The 22,973-nt window shown below is 38.2% G+C and overlaps 1 protein-coding gene across 4 annotated transcripts in view; it reads right to left on the minus strand.

Annotated features, from left to right (window-relative positions):
• Window positions 1–22,973, minus strand: part of LOC138090497 (complement factor H-like) — a 77,513-nt gene that overhangs the window by 33,283 nt on the left and 21,257 nt on the right. For 3 of the 4 annotated variants that reach the window (XM_068986118.1, XM_068986119.1, XM_068986120.1), the window contains exons 4-8: window positions 8,992–9,174; window positions 7,058–7,234; window positions 3,052–3,228; window positions 1,956–2,141; window positions 1,665–1,844 (exon numbers count right to left, since the gene is read on the minus strand). In XM_068986118.1, the coding sequence (XP_068842219.1) occupies window positions 1,665–1,844; window positions 1,956–2,141; window positions 3,052–3,228; window positions 7,058–7,234; window positions 8,992–9,174 (903 nt within the window). The remainder of the gene's footprint in view (window positions 1–1,664; window positions 1,845–1,955; window positions 2,142–3,051; window positions 3,229–7,057; window positions 7,235–8,991; window positions 9,175–22,973) is intronic. The other variant, XM_068986121.1, reaches the window with a different exon arrangement.

The following is a 22,973-nucleotide window of genomic DNA, read 5'->3' on the forward strand; positions in this document are numbered from 1 at the left end:
CCTCGAGAACCCCATGAACAGTATGAAAAGGCAAAATGATAGGATACTGAAAGAGGAACTCCCCAGGCCACTAGGTGCCCAATATGCTACTGGAGATCAGTGGAGAAATAACTCCAGAAAGAATGAAGGGATGGAACCAAAGCAAAAACAATACCCAGCTGTGGATGTGACTGGTGATAGAAGGAATGTCTGATGCTGTAAAGAGCAATATTGCATAGGAACCTGGAATGTCAGGTCCATGAATCAAGGCAAATTGGAAGTGGTCAAACAAGAGATGGCAAGGGTGAACGTCAACATTCTAGGAATCAGCGAACTAAAATGGACTGGAATGGGTGAATTTAATTCAGATGACCATTATATCTACTACTGCGGGCAGGAATCCCTCAGAAGAAATGGAGTAGCCATCATGGTCAACTAAAGAGTCTGAAATGCAGTACTTGGATGCAGTCTCAAAAATGACAGAATGATCTCTGTTCGTTTCCAAGGCAAACCATTCAATGTCACAGTAATCCAAGTCTATGCCCCAACCAGTAACGCTGAAGAAGCTGAAGTTGAACGGTTCTATGAAGACCTACAAGACCTTTTAGAACTAATACCCAAAAAATGTCCTTTTCATTGTAGGGGACTGGAATGCAAAAGTAGGAAGTCAAGAAACACCTGAAGTAACAGGCAAATTTGGCCTTGGAATGCGGAATGAAGTAGGGCAAAGACTAATAGAGTTTTGCCAAGAAAATGCACTGGTCATAGCAAACACCCTCATCCAACAACACAAGAGAAAACTCTACACATGGACATCACCAGATAGTCAACACCAAAATCAGATTGATTATATTCTTTGCAGCCAAAGATGGAGAAGCTCTATACAGTCAACAAAAACAAGACCAGGAGCTGACTCTGGCTCAGTTCATGAACTCCTTATTGCCAAATTCAGACTTAAATTGAAGAAAGTAGGGAAAACCACTAGACCATTCAGGTATGACCTAAACCAAATCCCTTAAGATTATACAGTGGAAGTGAGAAATAGATGTAAGGGACTAGATCTGATAGATACAGTGCCTGATGAACTATGGACTGAAGTTTGTGACATTGTACAGGAGATAGGGATCAACACCATCCCCATGGAAAAGAAATGCCAGAAAGCAAAATGGCTGTCTGAGGAGGGCTTACAAATAGCTGTGAAAAGAAGAGAAGCAAAGGAGAAAAGGAAAGATACAAGCATCTGAATGCAGAGTTCCAAAGAACAGCAAGAAGAGATAAGAAAGCCTTCCTCAGTGATCAATGCAAAGAAATAGAGGAAAACAATAGAATGCGAAAGACTGGAGATCTCTTCAAGAAAATTAGAGACACCAAGAGAACATTTCATGCAAAGATGGCTCAATAAAGGACAGAAATGTTAACTAGTACTCCCATTTTAATCACATGAGTAGCTATCAGTAAGACTTAGCTTCACACTTGTCAAGATAAACAATGTTAATATCAGGACAGAAAGATGCATAAAATTCTATTGCTAGTTTATATTTTTCCTCTTTAGACACATATTGGACTATAAAAATCAAGTGTTTGGGATCATTATAATTTAAGATCTGACATTTTTCAAGGATAACTCTAAATTTCAACAGAATTGCTGCAAATACTAAAGGTCAATTTGAGATGTGTATTCTGACCAATGCACTGAGGAGGCTGGGTCCACTCTCCACTAATACACGTGATAAATCTGGGTCCAATCATTGTAAATGCTTCTCTGCAACTGAACTCTACCGAGTCTCCATGGTGATAGGGAGGGACAGAAGGCTTGATATCGCCGTGATCAAGGTCAGGTATATTTCCACAGGTACGCTCCTCCTCTGAAAATCCACAAAAATATGTTCATCTTTAAAATATTATTTAAATGTGTATATGAATACAAAATAAGAGTAATGTTTTACCTTTAAATATTACTACTTTTAATACTTTACCAATACACACAGGTAAAGCTGTCCATCTTCCATCAACACACTGAATTTTATGAGAACCCTTCATCAGAAATCTGGGGTTGCAAACATATTCCACGACCTCATTGTGTGCATATTCTTCTTTGTGTATTTCTTTCCCTTTCCCATTGAGAAGTTGAGGAGGTGGAGCACACGCTTTTACTTTCCCTACTGTAGAAATATTGCATAACTTATGGTTACATTGTGTCTTATAACTGAAAAATCCAGCTAATGCAGAAATTTATTTCTCTAAATGATCTTTTATTTGTTATATAATTTACTTTAGCATTCTTAAACAATGAAAAAAGAACAGTGTTTCCTGATTCTGTTACTCATCTTAAACTAGCATATTGAAGTTATGTATGCTCAGAAAGCATGTTCATTATCCAGACATGCTAAATAAATATGCAAACCAGTTACTCAATCTGGGTGTACGAATTATAGCAATACTTTTATTCCACAGAAATACTGTATGAAAACTTTTTGAAAAAAATATCATTTGAGAGAAGCATTTGAACACTTTAACTTTAATTCATATGATTTGATACATGTGACTGTATCGACTTTAAGTTACTTGAACACTCTTTAGACATACTTGAGGACATTAGATGCAAAGCCCACAGTATATAAACTCTCCAATATTAATGGTGGAATTGCAGGAAAAAGGAAAACTAACAAGAAATCCTGCCAATGTCAGGTGCCTCATGCATTTCTGTGGATTCTCCACCACATATTTCAAGAACCACCCAGAGGTTAATTTCTTAAAGAAGGAAAACTGAGGTATCTACTACCCAGAAACATGTCCTCGATGAGTATGCTCCTGCTAAGTCGCTTCAGTCGTGTCCGACTCTGTGCGACCCCATAGACAGCAGCCCACCAGGCTTCTCTGTCCCCAGGATTATCCAGGTAAGAATACTGGAGTAGGTTGCCATTTCCTTCTCCACCTTGGTGGGTATATCTCTGCCTTAATGCATTAGACTATAGATGCACTGAAAGTGGACAGAAAATTAAGGGAGGGAAATAAAAAGTTGATATCTGAAATCCCAACTCTTGCTCCAACAACTGTCAGATAAATATTTACCTTTACACGTTGGAAGTTTAGGGGACCATCCAAAGTGGTAGCATTGAACGGAATCTGCTCCAACCATAATTCGGCCTTGACTGCAGGAGAATTTCAGCACATCCCCAACTTTAAATGTGTCTTTCCTGGGATAAGCATTTAAGTATGTATCCATTTGGGGAATACTGCATTCTCTTTCTATCAAAATAATTGAGTGAGAATATTTAACCATTGCAAAATAAATATTTGTGTCACATAAAATGTGGTGCTGGGTACTGCATACACAGAGGACATACATTAATGCACATTAATGCTCTTTCTTGATAAACATTACGTGTTAGGTTTTATACACCCTCTGCACTCATCTGGGACTTTTGAGAAATATTAAGGTATTGAGCAGCAACATATATGTCCTGATAATTTATTTGTAAAGTCAACTTGTTAATACTGGATCTGATTTTATCACTGACATTTATAAAATATAATGCTACTTTTTTGGTCTCAAAATATATAAATATTCTCTCAGAATAAAAATAAAAGATACAATTTTAAAATTGAATACAAATGAAAAAATGGTATTATATAAAATATAACTGGGAAACTAGAACACACACGAGAGACATTTCTCTTGTATTTGAGTTACAGGTACATTAAAAATCACTTAATTTTAGCTACAAGTGTAGAAATCAAACCAAAACATGAAACAAACTGAGTAAACATGTTCAAGGTCACATAGGCATATTTTAGGTGTCTTGATTATGTATATGACAACACAAACATCTAATCTTATTGTACCTATAAATGATCTTAACTATTAATATATGCTTAATTATTGATTCATTTTAAAAATTATAAATTTATCATTGAAAATGTGCAAAATCTATGAAATTTGTGACATTGTCGTCCAGTTGTGTCTGACCCTTTGTGACCCCATGGAGTATAGCTGGTCAGGCTCCTTTGTCCATGGAATTCTCCAGGCAAGAATACTGGAGTGGGTAGTCATTCCATTTCCTAGGGGATCTTTCTAACTCAGGGATCAAACCCAGGTCTCCCACATTGTAGGCAGATTCTTTACCATCTGAGCCACCAGGGATTGCTACATATTATCAAAAATTGCATTGTTCTTTATTTGGAATCTTCCTATTGCTAAATCAATTATAAACTTCAAAATTGGAATTTAAGAATTAGAACCTCACCAAAAAGAAGGGTCATACTATCGAAAATTCTTCAAACATTATCATAAAATTATATATAAGCTAACTAGTTTTAAAAGTAATGCCCCCTCCCCCCAAAATCAATAACTTTGTTTCTGCTTTTGTTTTAATGATGAGTTTTGTAGCTTACATGAAAGGTTACTATTGATGAGAACCATTGGGATTCCTTTCCTAAAATTCTATTCCAAACTTCCACATAGCAATACTTCTAATGGTATGTGACTTTGTTTACATATTTTATGCTTATCTTATGTAAAATTCCTATTTTATCATACTGTGTTAAATACTGCTTTAACAACAATAAAAAGATCTTGGCGTTAGGCTGTTTTCCAACTGCTGTCTTCACATAGAGTGACTGTAAGAAAGCCATGATCATCTTAAAAGCCTTTCCCTTTACTTAGAATTGTCAGTAGCTCAGTCATGTCCATCTCTTTGTGATCCCCTGGACTGCAGCTCGCCAAAATTCCATGGAATTCTTCAGGCAAGAATACTGCAGAGGGTTACCATTCCCTTCTCCAAGAGATCTTCCTGACCCACAGATTGAACCCAAGTCTCCTGCATCACAGGCAGATTCTTTACCATCTGATCTTTTTAAAATAAGCCAATTGCTTTGCTGTCTCGGCTGCTGCAAAGGCGTGTGTCTCTGCTGATGAATGGTTTCCAGGCTTTCTTTGCATAGACGTCTTCCTACATAAACTTGACCAGCAGTCCCTCCTACTTTCTAAGCACTTGGATTCTTTTGTTCTTAAATACACTTATTGGAACAATATAATAGAAATATTTTTACTTTTTGGTTCATTATTTGCCTTAATTCATCTTTTTTTTTTTTTTTTTTCATACTGGCATGAAAGCTCTTGAAAGACATACCACCGTCCCCCACTGTATTCTTCACAATTACTCTTAGGCAACTTCTGGCACATATTAGGTGCTTGCTGACAGCCTGAAAGTGAAATTACCTGGGCTCTGGACACTGTTGAACAAGCCTGGCCCGTTCCTCTAACAAGCTTCCCCTGTGTGTCTATCTGAAATCTCTATCCTGAACCTCTTGTTCTCTGTCACAACCAAGACTTTTCAAAGTTATGTCCGCATGCTGTATTGCATTTCTTACTAATAATTTATTTAGCAGATTCTAAGTAGATTTTTCCCTGTCTACTCCATCTTAAACCGTCTCTCTCACAACTAATGTTGGCACCACATTTGTAGTCTTTTAACCTGGCTTATTAACTGAATTAGAAGTATTCATTAGTATAACTATTCTAATGTAATTAGTTTACAATTTCCTTGACTAAACTGTATGGCAGGCATTATGACAAGTGTATATGAATAATTTATTTTAATAACTAAAAGATCTTTTGAAATATTAGAATATTTGAAAATATTAAATATTTTTACAGATTCAGAGGAGTGAACAAAGCTTCAAATAGGTTGTTGCCCTTAGATTCATAATTAGCAAATGGTGGAATTGGATATAGAACCATTTCAGGCTGATTCCATAGGAATTACTCTTAAGCCAATTTATTATCTCTTATTCTTAAATCATTTTCTTCTGTCCAATCTATGCAACATTCATTCTGACATGTTTTCTCCTAAATTCTCTGGGTCCTCCTTTCTTTCTAACCACTTTGTCATCTATTCTTCTTCTGTCAGACACCTCAGTGTTGGAAGCTTCAGGACTCAGTCTTGAGGTTTCTTCTATTTTCATTCTGCATTCTTTTCTAATCTGAGGTCATCATTTAGAGAGTGTTAATCTCATGTGTATATATCCTGGTTAAACCTATGCATTCAACACTACAGTTGATGTATCCTATGTTTATGGTCCCCATTGGCCCAACCACAATGTGTTCAGGTCAAAGTTGTGATGCTCTTGCGAGAGTGTGCTTTCTCCTGCCAGTACAAAGTCATTTCCATTTGCTCGCTAGCTTATGAGAAAATGGTATTCAAAACATGAGTCCTTTCAACTTTTGCTCTTTCTGACAATCAACATTTAGCAATGTTATGTGCATTTATGACCAGGAAAATATATCCCAAATCTATTCTCTGTTTGGAATCACTTCAGCCAAGAATTTATCTAATCCCCACACTTTTTCACCCCACATGATTTCTTGAATCTTCTCTTGTCCATCATAAGCACAGCATACAGAAAAATCCACAAACAGCCTTCAAAAATCCAAATAAAATTATATCAATCCTTTTATTAAAATTCCCTATGCCTTTTCATGAATCATAAATAAACCAATGTTAAATTGTCTTGAAATAACCCAGCTCATCTTTCCTTTGCCTCATATCAGCTTCAGCTCATAAAATCCTCTCTCATTCAATCGACTCTGCCCACCTTCATATATTTCAAATATTACTTTGCTGCCCAAGTTTGCACATAACGCTTCTCTTGACTTGGGACACTCAACATCCACTCAGCTTACCAGAGACTGAAGCCCTATTTCCAACCCTGGATAAAACACATCTGATTGGCAAAATAAAAGAGATCCATGCCACTGTCCTCAGAACTTGTCAAAGTCAGAAAATAAAAAGCACCTGTCAAAACCTGCAGAAGTTAACATTCAAGGTAGGAGATATAAGCAGAAACTCAAGAGCAAATACTTGAACAGGTTGCAAGACCCTGTCATTTTGGTATTGAGTGAGTCATCAGATTTTAAAACTTCCCCTCCTTCCAGTTTACATTAAAGTAGAAGGAAGCATCATTCCTTAAAGATGATTCTAGATCAGTGTAATTTGGTAAAAATAAAACACTTCTGACAATTACTGTTAAATTTTGCTTATCTTGAAGGAAAGAACATCTGGAAAAGAGCACTTACCATAGCATGCAGCTTTATTGGACCAGCCGTCTTGACCACACACTATGGAGTCTGTGGTTCGTCCCTCTCGAGTCTCATACCCATCAAGACATTCGTAGTCCAGCCTGTCATTCAGCCTGAACCACGTGTCATCACTTTTGACTCTGGCCTTCTCAAATACTGGCCTGTCACAGGATTCTAAGGGATAATGGGATTGCGATTTCATTTCTAATATTATTTAATGGGCAATTTGATTGAGTTTCATCTCAAGGGAAAAGGGCTTCACCAATTAGTATGTACTAATCATAAAAAATTAGCCAAGAAGGCCAGTGATAAATCACTGTCCTGAAATAATTACTCAAAGTGAAAACAAGTATATTTCTTGCAAAATTTTTCTCAACACTTAATGTTCCTGAATTATTTACTTTAAGAACATATTCTTCAGTTCCTGTACTTATGCATGTTTTTCCAATGCTAGTATTAAAATAAGCCATTACAGAAGTATTATACTATTTTCATAACAGCGTTTTCTGAATTAATATGCCAAATTGATAAGCAGTTGTGATATATTTGCCAGAGAAAACTTCATTGGAGGGGGGTTCAGGGTTGGGAACTCATGTACTCCTGTGGCAGATTCATGTCAATGTATGGCAAAACCAATACAGTATTGTAAAGTAAATAAATAAATAAATAAATAAAGTAGGAAAAAAAAGAAGAATTTCTACACCATTTCTAGATCACAGAAAAAAAAAAGAAAAAAAGTAATTTTCAAAAGGCAAGTTAATTTTTTAAAAATGTTATAAAATTTTTAAAATTCACATGCTGATTTTCCTTTTCCAACTATATTTCTAATGGTTGTATATTCTTTTATAGTTATCAAGGTTGAATACAGACATAATTCTTTATTTATAGCCATTTACAAGAAAATATGTTAACAATTAACCTGTTTTCACTAACACCATAGACTGATGTTAACAGTTTAAATAATTTACTTCAAATTTTCATAATGTGTTAAACAAAAATTGTACTAGTAAAATATAATAATAGAGACATTTTTCATAAAAGAGTGTTAAAATGGAAAGCTGTCATATATTAAAATAAAATAATTTTGATATGTGCAACTTTTTTCTTTTTGAGGGTGTAGTGCCTGTAGCAAGTATAGACACTGGAAAAAATAAAATGGAACAGTAGAAAGGGATATTATAAATACTCACTTCACTTAAAGTGAATATGTAAAATATCACTTCAAAAATATCATCATGTAGCTTTGGGATGAATAAGACAAACTCATTAACTGTTCTTAGAAAATCTTCATAAACATCTATGTGTTGCTACAAGAAAAACCTTCAGCACAGCAGAATTTGGTCCTGTCTAGAAGTGTTTCTCTGTCTCCACTAACTAGATGTTTATGAAGACTTCCTAAGAATTTTTCACAAGGATATCTATCCTAGAGACTCAAACATATGAATTATATATCATATTATTTGAAGTTTATGCACCATTGCCTCACATCTTTACTTAAAAACATAACTTTTAGGCTTAGGAGCAGAGACTCTGGCTTAAGAGTCTCCTAAAATAAAAGCAGATGCAATCAGCATAAAGGTCTCAGCTGAAAATAAATGAATTTATCCCAGAAGAGAGGTAAGGCTCTTAGCAAAATTAGCTTTTAGTCACTGGATATTTTAAAGTGACGTTGAACTAAATAGTACAATGATATTCTACTCCACTAGTAATTAATCATTAAAGGCGGAAAAAAAAAAAAAACATTTTTTCAAAGCTTTGTAATTGATCTTTTCAAATACAGCCATGGAACCACAAAACACTTCATATGATCCTGCCCCAGAAAAAAAAAAGAAAGAAAGACAGACAGAAAAAAGGAAAAAAGAACAAAGTTAAAGAATACTTCTGTATAGTTGTCATCAGGATAAAGAATACTAAGATAATGAATTACTTACTGATGCATACAGGTTGAGCTGACCATCCATCTTGCAGACATGTAATTAACCCTGATGTCTTACCATCTGCTGTTACATATCCTGGTTTACACTTATATTCTGTTTGTTTATTTAGGGGATACGTAAAGGCAGATTCAGACAAAAATCCATTCTCAATTCTTATTTCAGATTTTGAACATGTTTCTAAAAGGGAGAAAGCATAAAGAAAAGGTAAGCATATATTTGATACACATTTCATAAGAACCCAAATAAGGCAATGATACAGAAAAGGGGAGTTGCTTATGACTATAAACCAAGAAAATTTCTAATCATTTAAGGTCCTGTGTAAGAGAAAAAAAAAAGAACTATGAGTTTCCAAAGATATTAAACCAAAACACTTGATTTCTATTTTCTAGAACAAAGCAAGATTTTAAATACTCTGGATCCCTTCTAGGAAATTATTAGAAATCTGTTTGTTTAAAGGATCTGGAATCCCACAGCATGTCAAAAATCTTTTAGCAATGGGTTTCCTTTCCTGGGACTTGTTGAAACTATTGCCTAGTCTGGATCTCTTACACAACCCAGAATACAGATCAGATGACGATCACAGAATCTTCCATCATAGTTACCCCAGCCTTTGTCTCTGAGAATTTGAAATGCTGTCATCAAAACTGAGTACTTAAAGCCATATCAGTACATGGAGTTCAATGAAGATGACAAAGATCAATACATCCATTCATTTTACTAAGGACAAAATGTTGATCCTTCAAACAATGAATAACTAAACTTGGGAAAGTACAATTCTGTCACCTAATAGATATCTTCATAGAACTCAGCTAATTTTTATAGTACTTCACGGATAAAGAAGAAATCAAAAGATAAAGCATTGAATATTTTGAATTGAATGAAAATAAAACCATGATAAGTAAAGTTTTATATGATTTATGAGATGACACAAAAGTGTGCTGAGGGGAATTTTGAAATTACATAGCAATAATAGTAATGATAAAGACTGAAAATCAATCATTGCTTTTCCTTAAAACTGAAAATAGAAAAGCAAACAAGCCCAACACATATAATTTGGAAACACTGCAGTGACATTAATAAGAGAGTGGAATAGGCCACCTTGACCTCTCCTTCCCTCCACAGACACACTGAATTAACAACTATGTGTGTATCAGCTCCTTCTATTCAAAATAGAAACAGTAGATGAGAAGTTATGCATTCAAGGCAAGTGAGAAAATGCCAAACTCCTAAGTGGGAGGGAAAACTAAGACACATTCCTGCAATAAGATCCATGCAGCAGAGGACCATACTGTTTGAAGGGAACACTCAATTCCCAGCTTCTCCTGGAGGAGCAAAGAGTTTGATCCACCATCTAGGTCTCTGATTTTGCAAATGCTAGTCCAGGGTCCAGCTTCCAATTTACCTGCCTCTGGGAGGCCTAGGATTTCCAGTCTCCTGGGATTACAGAAAAGAAGTGGCAGTTATGAATCTGTACCAGCACTTCTCACATGTCTTCCCCTAGCTTAATGGAGAGTGAACAACTCCCAGTTTATCCATGGAAGGAGTCAGAAGGCACATGTGGACCTTCATCTTTTCCCGCTCTGCCTGAGGAGTTGGCTTCTAACTAACCTGTCCCTGAGAGCTGATGAAACCCAACATTTGCATTTGTGCCTGGATACTACAGAGAGCCAAATCATGGTGCAGAAGGCACAGGGTTTGAAGTAGCATGCAGGCATTAACCACAGCTCCTTTCCCTAGGTCAGTGCAGAGTGAGCTAGGTGATAAACTCCAATTGCCTGTTCCACCAAGTATTCTGACTTGTAGATCACTGCATACTCTGGACTCCTGGAGGAGGCTGACTACAAACACAGAAGTTTGGATGGGCAGAGAGGTTAGAGGTAACCAAAATCCTGGCCAGGCTGATTGAAAAGGCTGAATTCTGGAAAGGCTCTACTTCTGAGGCCAATCTGTGAAGGCTAGGACAAGTGGATGTTTAGTCTAATGCACAGTTTATCAACACAGAGACTCAAGAGAAATGCTCAACTGAGAAGTATGTTCAAATGAGAAGAACAAGATATCCATTGCTTTTTATCCCGACCCAACAACAGAAATTCAGCAACCGCCCACAGCAATCCTGACTTGGAGTGAGGTGTGGGCTCTATACCGTACACTGAGATCCATGATAGCAGAAGAGTAGGTGCACGTGGAGTACATCTCTCTCCACGGATACATCAGGAATACACCTCCAGACACAGATGATCTTGCAGAAAGCCAGCTGAGAACCTGACCACTGGAAAAGAATATATAGAACCAGGCAACACTCAGCAGGACAAAGGAAGGAGGGCAAAAAAAGACGAGACAGTAGAACTGGATCTGCATCTGGGGTCGGGAACTGAAGCAGGGACAGAGCTACACGGGAGGGCAAATGTTTGTGACAGAGGTGAAGCACTGAGACTGTTGGAGAGTGAAGCAGCTGATCAGTGAGAGTCTGAATGGACTGAGGATCACACAGACAATCCTTGCCACAGCTGTACCTACACCAGACAGGGATGCAAGTCCCCTAGAAAGTGCTTCAGGTTGGAGCTGGAACATAGAGATTGGAAAGCAGTCCCATGGCAAGGTCTACTGTTGACTGAAGGGAGATGGTGTGAGGAAACCTGAGAGAGGAGAGAGCAGGGGGGAAATGCTTATGAAGGAAAGCCAGCTAACCTGGAGGCAGGGTGATACGGCTGAGTCACACACAGAAGATGGAGCCATCTCTATAGCCTCTCTCTCTGCACATATCAGCACCAGACAGCTGAAACAACACAGGGAGGGTGGCCCTCAAAGGACCTGACGTGCAAAGCAACACAGAAGGACCACCAGCCAGGGTTATCTTTAAGTCCCTGATGCGATGAACAACAGACAATGACCCCAACTTGGGGGCCTGTAAGCGCCTGAAGGGGTCAAGCAACAGAGAAGGACCAGCCAAAGAGGCCCTCTGGTGGCCAGGTGCCAGAAGCTAGGAAAAGACTCTAATAGGACCATCGCTTTTGCAACTGAGTCAGTTGGTTTCCTTGCACGCGTGGCACTGCCAGGGTTCCCATAATTCAAGCAGCTGTGTCACCTCCATGCTCAATTCTCACTGGGCAGAGCTGTCAGAAGCTCAAAAAATCCCTAATAGTCACATACCGCCTGTGACAATAGCCACAGCTAGATCCGGCGTTGCCATGGTCTTCATTATCCAAACTCCTGTGTCACTCCCTAGCTCAATCCTACAAGGACAGTACAAGCAGAGGCTACAAAAATCCCTAAGGGCACCATATTTCCTGCTGTCCTAGCCAGTGGCTCCCCTTAGTACCTGGTACTACCAGGGTCCCTGCAAACCAAGCAACTGCACCACCTCCACATTAGGTCCTCCCTGGGGCACACCTAAGTCCTCCAGGGGAGCCTCAGGAGTAAACACCTGTGGACGACTCGCATGCAAAGATGGAGATAAAACCACAAGTGAAATCCAGGGGCAGGTGGCTAAGGAATAGAACCAAAACATTCCCATCAGTGGTATAAGCTGAAGATTGAAATCACGTGATCAACTGGCAGACTTTGTACCTATGGAATATATAAAGGACAATGGGAGTTCCTGGAAAAGAAAACACACTAGCACTGGCAGATGTGGACATTAGAGCAAGAACATGCAAGAGTAGGACCAGATTAGAGTCTGAGCTGTGGCCACAACAGGTAAGAGACCAGCCCAGAACTGGAGGGCAACCTAGGGAGGTGAGGTGGGCTGTGACTGATATTGAGGAAAAGGATGCTGACAGCTGATCCAAGAAAAATATTTATTATTCTTATATTTTAATTTATTTAGAAGTTGCTACTGGGGTTTTAAATTTTTACTTGTTTTTTGCTCTCTGTTGTTGTAGCTGTTGATTTTAATACTACAATTAAATCTATTTACACTTTTGAGACATTTTTTTAACCACACATTTAATTTCCTTTAAATACTTCTGCCTCTACATTGGTCTTTTGTGGTTTTGAGGGTTGTATTCCTCTTTAATTTTCAAAGTTTTCTTAAAAAAATTATTATCACTATTTTTCCACATATATTCTTTTGCTTGCTTTTCTTATTCTTTTTCTGTTGCTTGTTTTTCTTTAATATATGTAAAACTTCTTTATCTATCCCTATTTAAATTTGCTTTTCTAGCATTTCTTTCTTTTTTTTCTTTTTCTTGCATTTCCTCACTATGTTTATTAGTCTGTTTTGCTTTAGTTGTTTTATTCCCCAGTTGACATATGGCTCTGAATTTGTTTTCCAGTTTACACTGTTAGTCAGATTAGTTAATAACTAATTGATATCATTCTTAATTTACTTTGCTCACTGGATCAATCTCTTCTACTTTTTTTTTTTCCCACTGTTTTGGTCTTGTTTATGTGTGTATACATGTGTGTATATTTCCCACTTTTTTGTTAGTACTTGCCTGATTTTGTATCTGCCATTTGTCTGAGATTTGTAGTTTGTTCCTTGTTTTAGTGTGTTTGTTTTATCCCCTTTAATGCCATTACAAACCACCTGTGGAATCTCACTTCCCTGGCTAGAGATCAGGCCCAGAACCTTTGAAGTGGGAGCACTGACAAGGCTCTAGACTGCTGTAAAACTCTTAACCCCAGGGAGTATTTATTAGTAAGAATTCCCATAAAAGCCTCCACCTGTATACACCTGGCATCACCCAACTGCCAGCAGCACCCAGTGTAGGATGCCTCACCAAAAAAAAAAAAAACAAGATAAAAACACAAACCCAGTCATCAGCAAACAGGACTGCCACCTCATACGGCCCTGCCCATCAGAGGGAAAAAAAAAAAAGAAAGAAAACTTATCTCCTTTCACCAGAGTACAAACAAAAGTCACACTCAGAAGAAGCCTACACAAACCAGTGACACAACCTTACACAGCAAGGGCAGAAACCAAAAGGAAGGAGGAACTCGACATGAAAGCCTGAGAAGAGGAGACATCAAATGTAATAATGAAAAAAAAAAAAGAAGGTAAAAAAATATTGCTCAAATGAAGGAACAAACTAGAAGCACACAAGACCTAAAAAAAAATAAAATAAAATAAACCCTAAGAGGAAGTAGTTCAAATACCTGAAAAAAATTCGGAATAATGATGGTAAAGATGTTCCAAAACCTTGAAAATAGAATGCATAAAATGCCAAGAAGCAATCAACACAACTAACACAATTACCAAGGATATAGAAGAAATAAAGAATAAACAAACAAAGATGACTAACACAATTACTGAAATTAAAAATACTCTAAGGTAAGGTAAGGTAAGGTGAAGTCGCTCAGTCGTGTCCGACTCTTTGCGACCCTGTGGACTGTAACCTACTAGGCTTCGGCGTCCATGGGATTCTCCAGGCAAGAATACTGGAGTGGATTGCCATGTCCTTCTCCAGGGGATCTTCCCGACCCAGGGATCAAACCCAGGTCTCCCGCATTGAAGGCAGGTGCTTTTAACCTCTGGGAAGCCAAAAATACTCTAGAAGGAAACAATAATAGACTAACTGAAGCAGAAGAATGGAACAATGAGCTGGAAGATAGAATGGTTGAAATAGTTACTGATGAGCCGAGTAAAGCAAAAAGAATGAAAACAAATGAGGAAAGCTTCAGAGACTTCTGGGACAGTATTAAACACACCAACATTTGAGCTATAGAGGTCCCAGAGGAAGAAGAGAAAAGAAAGCCACTGAGCAATTTTTTGAAGATACTATAGTTGAAAACCTTCCCAGCATGGGAAAGGAGTCAATCAAGTTCAAGAAGCACAGAGAGTCCAATACAAGATAAATTCAAGCAGAAACACATCAAGACACATACTAACCAACAGAGATTAAACACAAGGAAAGAATATTAACAGCAGCAAGGGAAAAGCAACAAGTAACACACAAGGGAAAAGCCATTCAATTCACAGCTGATGTTTCAGCAGAAATCCTGCAGGCCAAAAAGGAATGGCAGGATATCTTTAAAGTGCTGAAAAGGGGAAATCTACAAGCAAGATTACTTTACCTGGCAAGGATTTCATTCAAAATTGATGGAAAAATTAAAACTTTACAGACAAGCAGTAGTTAAGAGAATTTAGCACCACCAAACCAGCTTTGCAACATATATTAAAGAGACATATAGGCAATAAGCATAAGACAAAGGAAAGACCTACAAAAAAACCCAAAACAATTAAGAAAACGCTAATTGGGGAGTGGTCTTAAGATGGCAGAGGAACAGCATGGGAGATCACTTTCTCCCCCACAAATTAATCACAAGATCATTTGAATGCTGAGCAATTTCCCCAAAACAACTTCTGAACACTGGCGGAGGACACCAGGCACCCAGAAAGGTGGCCCATTCTCTTCCAAAGGATGTAGGACAAAATGTAAAAGACAAAAAGAGAGAAAAAAGAGTTAGGAACAGAGACCCATCCTGGGGAGGGAGTTGTGAAGGGGGACAAGTTTCCAAACACCAGGAAACCCTCTCACCAGTGGGTCTGTGCTGAGTTTTGGAACCTCAGAGGGCAACATAAAGTGAAAGAAAGAAAGAAAGTCACTCAGTTGCGTCCAACTCTTTGCGACCCTATGAACTGTAGCCTACCAGGGTCCTCTGTCCATGGGATTTTCCAGGCAAGAATACTGGAGTGGGTTGCCATTTCCTTCTCCATGGGATGTTCCCTACCCAGGGATCGAACCCAGGTCTCCTGCATTGCGGGCAGATGCTTTAACGTCTGAGGCACCAGGAAGAAGGCAACATAACAGGGAGGGGGAAAAAAAAAAAAAACACAGAATACGTGCCTTAACCACAACTCCAAGTGGAGAAATATCTCAAAGGCTCACATCTGCCACCAGCAAGTAGGGGAGGCACTGTTGCATTACTTAGGGTTAAGGACCAGGCCTGAATGCCCTGAGGACAATCTGAGGGAGCTAACATGAGATAGCAGCACAAACTGTGGGACAGAGAGAGAGAGGGAAAAAGAGAGAGAGAGAGAGAAAAGCTCTAACCTAAGCCACATCCTGGCCTGCTCACAGAACAAAGGATTGAGCGAATGCCCAAGGAGAGCTAGCAGGCTGTAGACCAGCTCCTTCCCCACCACCCCACCACCCCCTGCCCCACTGGAAGCAGAGAGGCAGGCAGGTGACAGCCAGAGCCAGAAGGCAAGGGGTAATTTTGGCCCCAGAGACGGCATCCTCCAACAAACTGGGAGCAGGCTCCCACTTGCTAACCACGTCTTCCTGGGATATTGGTCAGTTGACATCTGCCAGGACGGTTGCAACCTGAGATCAGCCCCTCAGGGGAGACACACAGCACACCTGAGACAGTGCTCTTGCAGCGCACCCAGTAAACCAAGAGACTGGGACCAGAGAGGTGATAAGACGCACTGAACACCTGGGACAGTGTGCTCGCCAAGTACCTGGTTACCTGAGCTCCTCGGACCTGGGAAAGGCACAAAATGCAGGCCCAGCCGAGTCTTTGCCTTTATGGAGAACCTGAACCTGAGCAGCTTAGACCTGGGAAGTGCACGCAACCTAGGGCCTGCTTTGGAAAGTTCCCCTTCCAAGCAACCTGGAGTCTGAGCAGTGTAGGCAGTGAAAGCGCAGGCACCATGAGCGAGGGCAACCCAGTGTGGTCCATACACTGAGCACTCCCCACACATGCCAGTGATATTTGTTTGCAGTATTCCTCCCTCCCTACAGCACTACTGAACAAGTGCGTCTAAATAAGTGGCCACCTCACCCCCTTGTGTCAGGGTGGAAATTAGACACTGAAGAGACTTGCAAACAGAGGAGGCCAAAATAAACAAATAACAGGGAACTGCATGCGAAGTGACAGGCACAACAGATTGAAACCCTGTAGTTAGCATTGACCAAGCGCTGGAAGGGGCCTGTAGACCTTGAAAAGAAGTATAAGTTGGAACAAGGAACTATGTGAAACTGAACTGACCCCACACTGCCCTCAAGAGCTCCAGAGAAATTCCTAGATATATTTTTACTATGATCATTTTTTAATTTTTCAGTTCTTTATTATTCCTTTAATTTTCATTTTTATAACCTATCATTATCTTGCAAAAAAGACCCTGTTTTTTAAAGCAAATTTCACATATGTATTTTTTATAATTTGTGATTGGTTTTGTATTTTTAATGTTGCATTTTTTCAGAGTCTAACTTCTACTCTAGATTTTAAATCTTTGCTTTTTTGTAATCTGTTATCAATTTTGTACCTTTAAGAATCTCATCTTCAGTATCCATTTTTACTTAGGGGTGTGATTACTGGTTTGATTGCTCTCTCCCCTTTCAATTCTCCCTCTTCTCACCCAGGTCACCTCTATCTCCTCCCTCCCCGTATGCTTCTCTACTTAACTCTGAATCTCTCTGGGTGTTCTGGGCTATGGAGAACACTTAGGGAACTGATTACTGGTTAGATTGGTCTCTCCCTTTTTGACTGCCCTTCTTCTCCTCGTGGTCACCTCTATCTCTCTTCTCCCTCTTCTCTTCTCTTTTTAATTCTGTGAACCTCTCTGGGTGTTCCAGACTGTGGACAGCACATAGGGAATTGATTATTGGCTAAATTGCTCTCTCCTCTTTGGATTCCCCTCTTCACCTCCTGGTCACTTCTGTTTTCCTCCTCCCTCTTCTCTTTTCCATGTAACTCTGTGAACCTTTCTGGGTGCCCCTCACTGTGGAGATTCTTTTCACCATTTATCTAGATGTTTTATCAGCAGTGCTGAATGGATGGAGAAGTCTTGAGGCTACTGTAAGATTAAGACTGAAAGCATGAGGTAAGAGACATATATCCAAAACTTGAGAACACCAGACAACTCCTGACTCCAGGGAACATTAATTGAAAAGAGCACATCCCAAACCCTGCATACCTACACTGAAACCAAGTTCCACCTAAGAGCCAACAAGTTCCAGAGCAAGACATACCATGCTAATTCTCCAGCAACACAGGAACATAGCCTTGAGCTTCAATATACAGGCTGTTCAAAGTCACACCAAACCAACAGACACCTCAAAACTCACTACTGGGCACTCCATTGCACTCAGAGAGAAGAGATCCAGCTCCACCCACCCGAACATGGACTCAAGCTTCCATAACCAGGAAACCTTGACAAGCCAAATGTCCAACCACACCCACAGGGAGCAACCTTCCTTTATTTTTAGTCAACAGTAAAGAGGAACCACAAACTCCAGCATACAGAAAGGCCACCCCAAACAGAACAATCTAAATAAAATGAAAAGGCAGAGAAATATTCAGAAGGTAAAGGAACAGAATAAATCCCCAACAAACCAAACACAAGAGGAAGAGATAGGGAGTCTACCTCAAAAAGAATTCAGAATAATGATAGTAAAGATGATCCAAAATCTTGAAAACAAAATGAAGTTACAGATAAATAGACTAGAATCGAGGATTGAGAAGATGCAAGAATGTTTAACAAGGACCTAGAAGAGATAAAAAAGAATCAATCAATAATGAATACTGCAATAAATAAGATTAAAAGAACTCTGGAGGGAACCAACAGTAGAATAACTGAAGCAGAGGATAGGATAAGTGAGGTAGAAGATAGAATGGTGGAAATAAATGAAGCAGAGAGGAAAAAAGAAAAAAAGAATTTTTTAAAAATGAGGACATCAGAGACCTCTGGGACAATGTTAAATGCCCCAACATTTGAATCATAGGGGTCCCAGAAGACAAAAAGAAAGACCATGAGAAAATACTTGAGGAGATAATAGTTGAAAACTTCCTCAAAATATGGAAGGAAATAGCCATCCAAGTCCAAGAAAGCCAGAGGCTCCAAAACAGGATAAACCCAAGGTGAAACACCCCAAGACACATATTAATCAAATTAACCAAGATCAAACAAAAAGAGCAAATATTAAAAACAGCAAGGGAAAACCAACCAATAACGCACAAGGGGATTCCCATAAGGATAACAGCTGATCTTTCTACAGAAACTCTTCAGGCCAGAAGGGATTGCCAGGACATACTTTTAGTGATGAAAGAGAAAAGCCTACAACCCACATTACTATACCCAGTAAGGACCTCATTCAAATATGAAGGAGAAATGAAAAGCTTTATAGACAAACAAAAGCTGAGAGAATTCATCACCACCAAACCAGCACTTCAACAAATGATAGAGGAACTTCTCTAGACAGGTAACAAAGAAAAGGTTTATAAGTAAGTAAGTGTTAGTCACTCAGTCATGCCCGACTCTTTGTGACCCCAAGAATGGCAGCCCACCAGGCTCCTGTGTCCATGAGATTTTCCAGGTAAGGATACTGGAGTAGTTTGCCATGTCCATCTCCAGGGGATCTTCCCAAACAAGGGATCGAACCCGGGTCTCCTGCATTGCAGCCAGATTCTTTACCAATTGAGCTACAAGGGAAGCTATTAAGGTTTATTAACTTGAATCCAAAACAACAAAATAAATAGAAATGAAATCATACTTAACAATAATTACCCGAAAATGTAAATGGGTTGAATGCCCCAACCAAAAGACAAAGACTGGCAGAATGGATACAAAAACAAGACCCCTATATATGCTGCCTACAAGGGACCCACCTCAAAACAAGGGACACATACAGACTGAAAGTAGAGGGTTGGAAAAATATATTTCAAGCAAATGCAGACCAAAAAAAGCAGGAGGAGCAATACTCATATCAGACAAAATAACTTTGAAATAAAGGCCATGAAAAATTACAAAGAAAGACACTAAATAATGATCAAAGGATCAATCCAAGAAGAAGATATAACAATTATAAACATATATGCACCCAACATAAGCACACTGCAATATGTAAGGCAAATGCTAACAAGTGTGAAAGGAGAAATTAACAGTAACACAATAATAGTGGGAGACTTTAATATCCCACTCACACCTATGGATAGATCAACTAAACAGAAAATTAGCAAGGAAACACAAATTATAAATGATACAATGGACTAGATAGACATAATGAATATCTATATGATATTGCACCCCAAAACAATGCATTTCACCTTTTTCTCAACAGCACATGGAACCTTCTACAGGATAGATCACATACTGGGCTAAATCTAGCCTTAGTAAATTCAAAAAATTGAAATCATTCCAAGCCTCTTTTCTAATTTCAATGCAGTAAGATTAGATGTCAACTACAGGGGGAAAAAAAAAAAAACTATTAAAAATACAAATATATGGAGTCTAAACAACATGCTTCTGAATAACCAACAAATCACAGAAGAAATTTAAAATGAAATCAAAATATCCATAGAAACGAATGAAAATGAAAACACAACAACACAAAACCTAAGGGATTCAGTAAAAGCAGTGCTAAGGGGAAGATTCATAGCATTACAAGCTTACCTCAAGAAACAAGAGAAAAATCAAATAAATAACCTAACTGAACACCTAAAGCAACTAGAAAAAGAAATGAAGAACCCCAGGGTTAGTAGAAGGAAAGAACTCATAAAAATTAGGGCAGAAGTAATTGAAAAAGAAACAAAGGAGACTATAGCAAAAATCAACATAACTAAAAGCTGGTTCTTTGAGAAGATAAATAAAATAGAAAAACCATTAGCCAGACTCATCAAGAAACAAAGGGAGAAAAATCAAATCAACAGAATTAGAAATGAAAATGGAGAAATCACAACAGACAACACAGAAATACAAAGGATCATAAGAGATTACTATCAGCAATTTTATGACAATAAAATGGACCACTGGGAAGACATGGATGAATTCTTAAAAAAGTCTAACCTTCCAAAACTGAACCAGGAAGAAAGATAATATCTTAACAGACCCATCACAGACCAGATGGCTTCACAGCCGAATTCTACCAAAAATTTAGAGACCTAACACCTATCCTACTCAAATTATTCCAGGAAATTGTAGAGAAAGGTAAATTACCAAACTCATTCTATGAGGCCACCATCACCCTAATACCAAAACCAGACAAAGATGCCACAAAAAACGAAAACTACAGACCAATATCACTGATGAACATAGATGCAAAAATCCTTAAAAAAAATTCTAGGAAATAAAATCCAACAACATATTAAAAAAATCATACATCATGACCAAGTGGGCTTTATCCCAGGGATGCAAGGATTCTTCAATATTCACAAATCAATCAATGTGATACACAATATTAACAAATTAAAAGATAAAAACCATATGATTATCTCAATATATGCAGAGAAAGCTTTTGACAAAATTCAACATTCATTTATGATTAAAAAAAAAAACCCTCCAGAAAGCATGCATAGAAGGAACATAACTCAGAATGATAAAGGCCATATATGATAAACCCACAGCAAACATTACCCTCAAAGGTGAAAACTTGAAAGCATTTTCCCTAAAGTCAGGAACAAGAGAAAGGTGCCCACTCTCACTACCACTATTCAACATAATTTTGGAAGTTTTAGCCATAGAAATCAGAGGAGAAAACAGAAATAAATGGAATCAGATCAGGAAAAAGTAGTAAACCTCTCACTATTTGCAGATGACATGATCCTCTACATAGAAAACCCTAAAGATACTACCAGAAAATTACTAGAGCTATTCAATGAATATAGTAAAGTTGCAGGATATAAAATTAACACACAGAAATCCCTTGCATTCCTATACACTAACAATCAGAAAACAGAAAGAGAAATTAAGGAAACAATTCCTTTCACCAGTGCAATGAAAACAATAAAATAGTTAGGAATAAATCTTCCTAAAGAAACAAAAGACCTATGTATAGAAAACTATAAAACATTGATGGAAAAACTCAAAGAACACAAATCGATATAGGAATATACCCTGTTCATGGATCAAAAGTATCAATATAGTCAAAATGAGTATACTACAAAAAGCAATCTATAGATTCAAAGCAATTCCTATCAAGCTACTAACGGCATTTTTCAGAGAACTAGAATAAATAAATTCACGAGTTAGTATGGAAATACAGAAAAATCTCGAATAGCCAAAGCAGTCTTGAGAAAGAAGAATGGAACTGGAGGAATCAACCTACCTGACTTTAGACTATATTACAAAGCTACAGTCCATAAGACAGCATAGTACTGGCACAATGCCACAAACATAGATCAATGGAACAAGATAGAAAGCCCAGAGATAAACCCACGCACCTATGGAAACCTTATCTTTGAGAAAGGAGTCAAGAATATGCAATGGAGAGAAGACAATCTTTTTAACAAGTGGTGCTGGGAAAACTGGTCAACCACTTGTAAAAGAATGAAACTAGAACACTTTCTAACACCATACACAAAATTAAACTCAAAATGGATTAAAGTTCTAAATATAAGACCAGAAACTATAAAACTCCTAGAGGAAAACATGGGCAAAACACACTCTGACATAAATCATAGCAAGATCCCCTATGACCCACCTCCCAGAGTAATGGAAATAGAAGCAAAAATAAACAAATGGGACCTAATTAAACTTAAAAGCATTTGCACAACGAAGAAAACTATAAGTAAGTTGAAAAGATAGCCTTCAGAATGGGAGAAAATAATAGCAAATGAAGCAACTGACAAGGAATTATTCTCCAAACTATACAAGCAGCTCATGCAGATTAATTTACAGAAAAACAAATGACCCAATCAAAAAATGGGTCAAGGAACTAACAGTCGTTTCTCCAAAAAGACATACAGATGGCTAACAGACACATGAAAAGATGTTCAACACTACTCATTATCAGAGAAATGCAAATTAAAATCACAATGAGGTACCATCTCATGCTGGTCAGAAAGGCTGCCATCAAAAAGTCTACAAACAATAAATGCTGGAGAGTTTGGAGAAAAGGAACCTTCTTACACTGCTTGTGGGAATGTAAACTTGTACAGCCACTATGGAGAAGAGTGTGAAGATTCCTTAAAAAACTGGAAATAGAACCGCCATATGATCCAGCAATCCCACTGCCGGGCATACACACTGAAGAATCCAGAACTGAAAGAGACACATGTACCCCATTGTTCATCGTAGCACTGTTTACAATAGC

The sequence above is a fragment of the Capricornis sumatraensis genome, chromosome 14 (genome assembly GCF_032405125.1).
Source record: "Capricornis sumatraensis isolate serow.1 chromosome 14, serow.2, whole genome shotgun sequence".
NCBI lineage: Eukaryota > Metazoa > Chordata > Mammalia > Artiodactyla > Bovidae > Capricornis > Capricornis sumatraensis.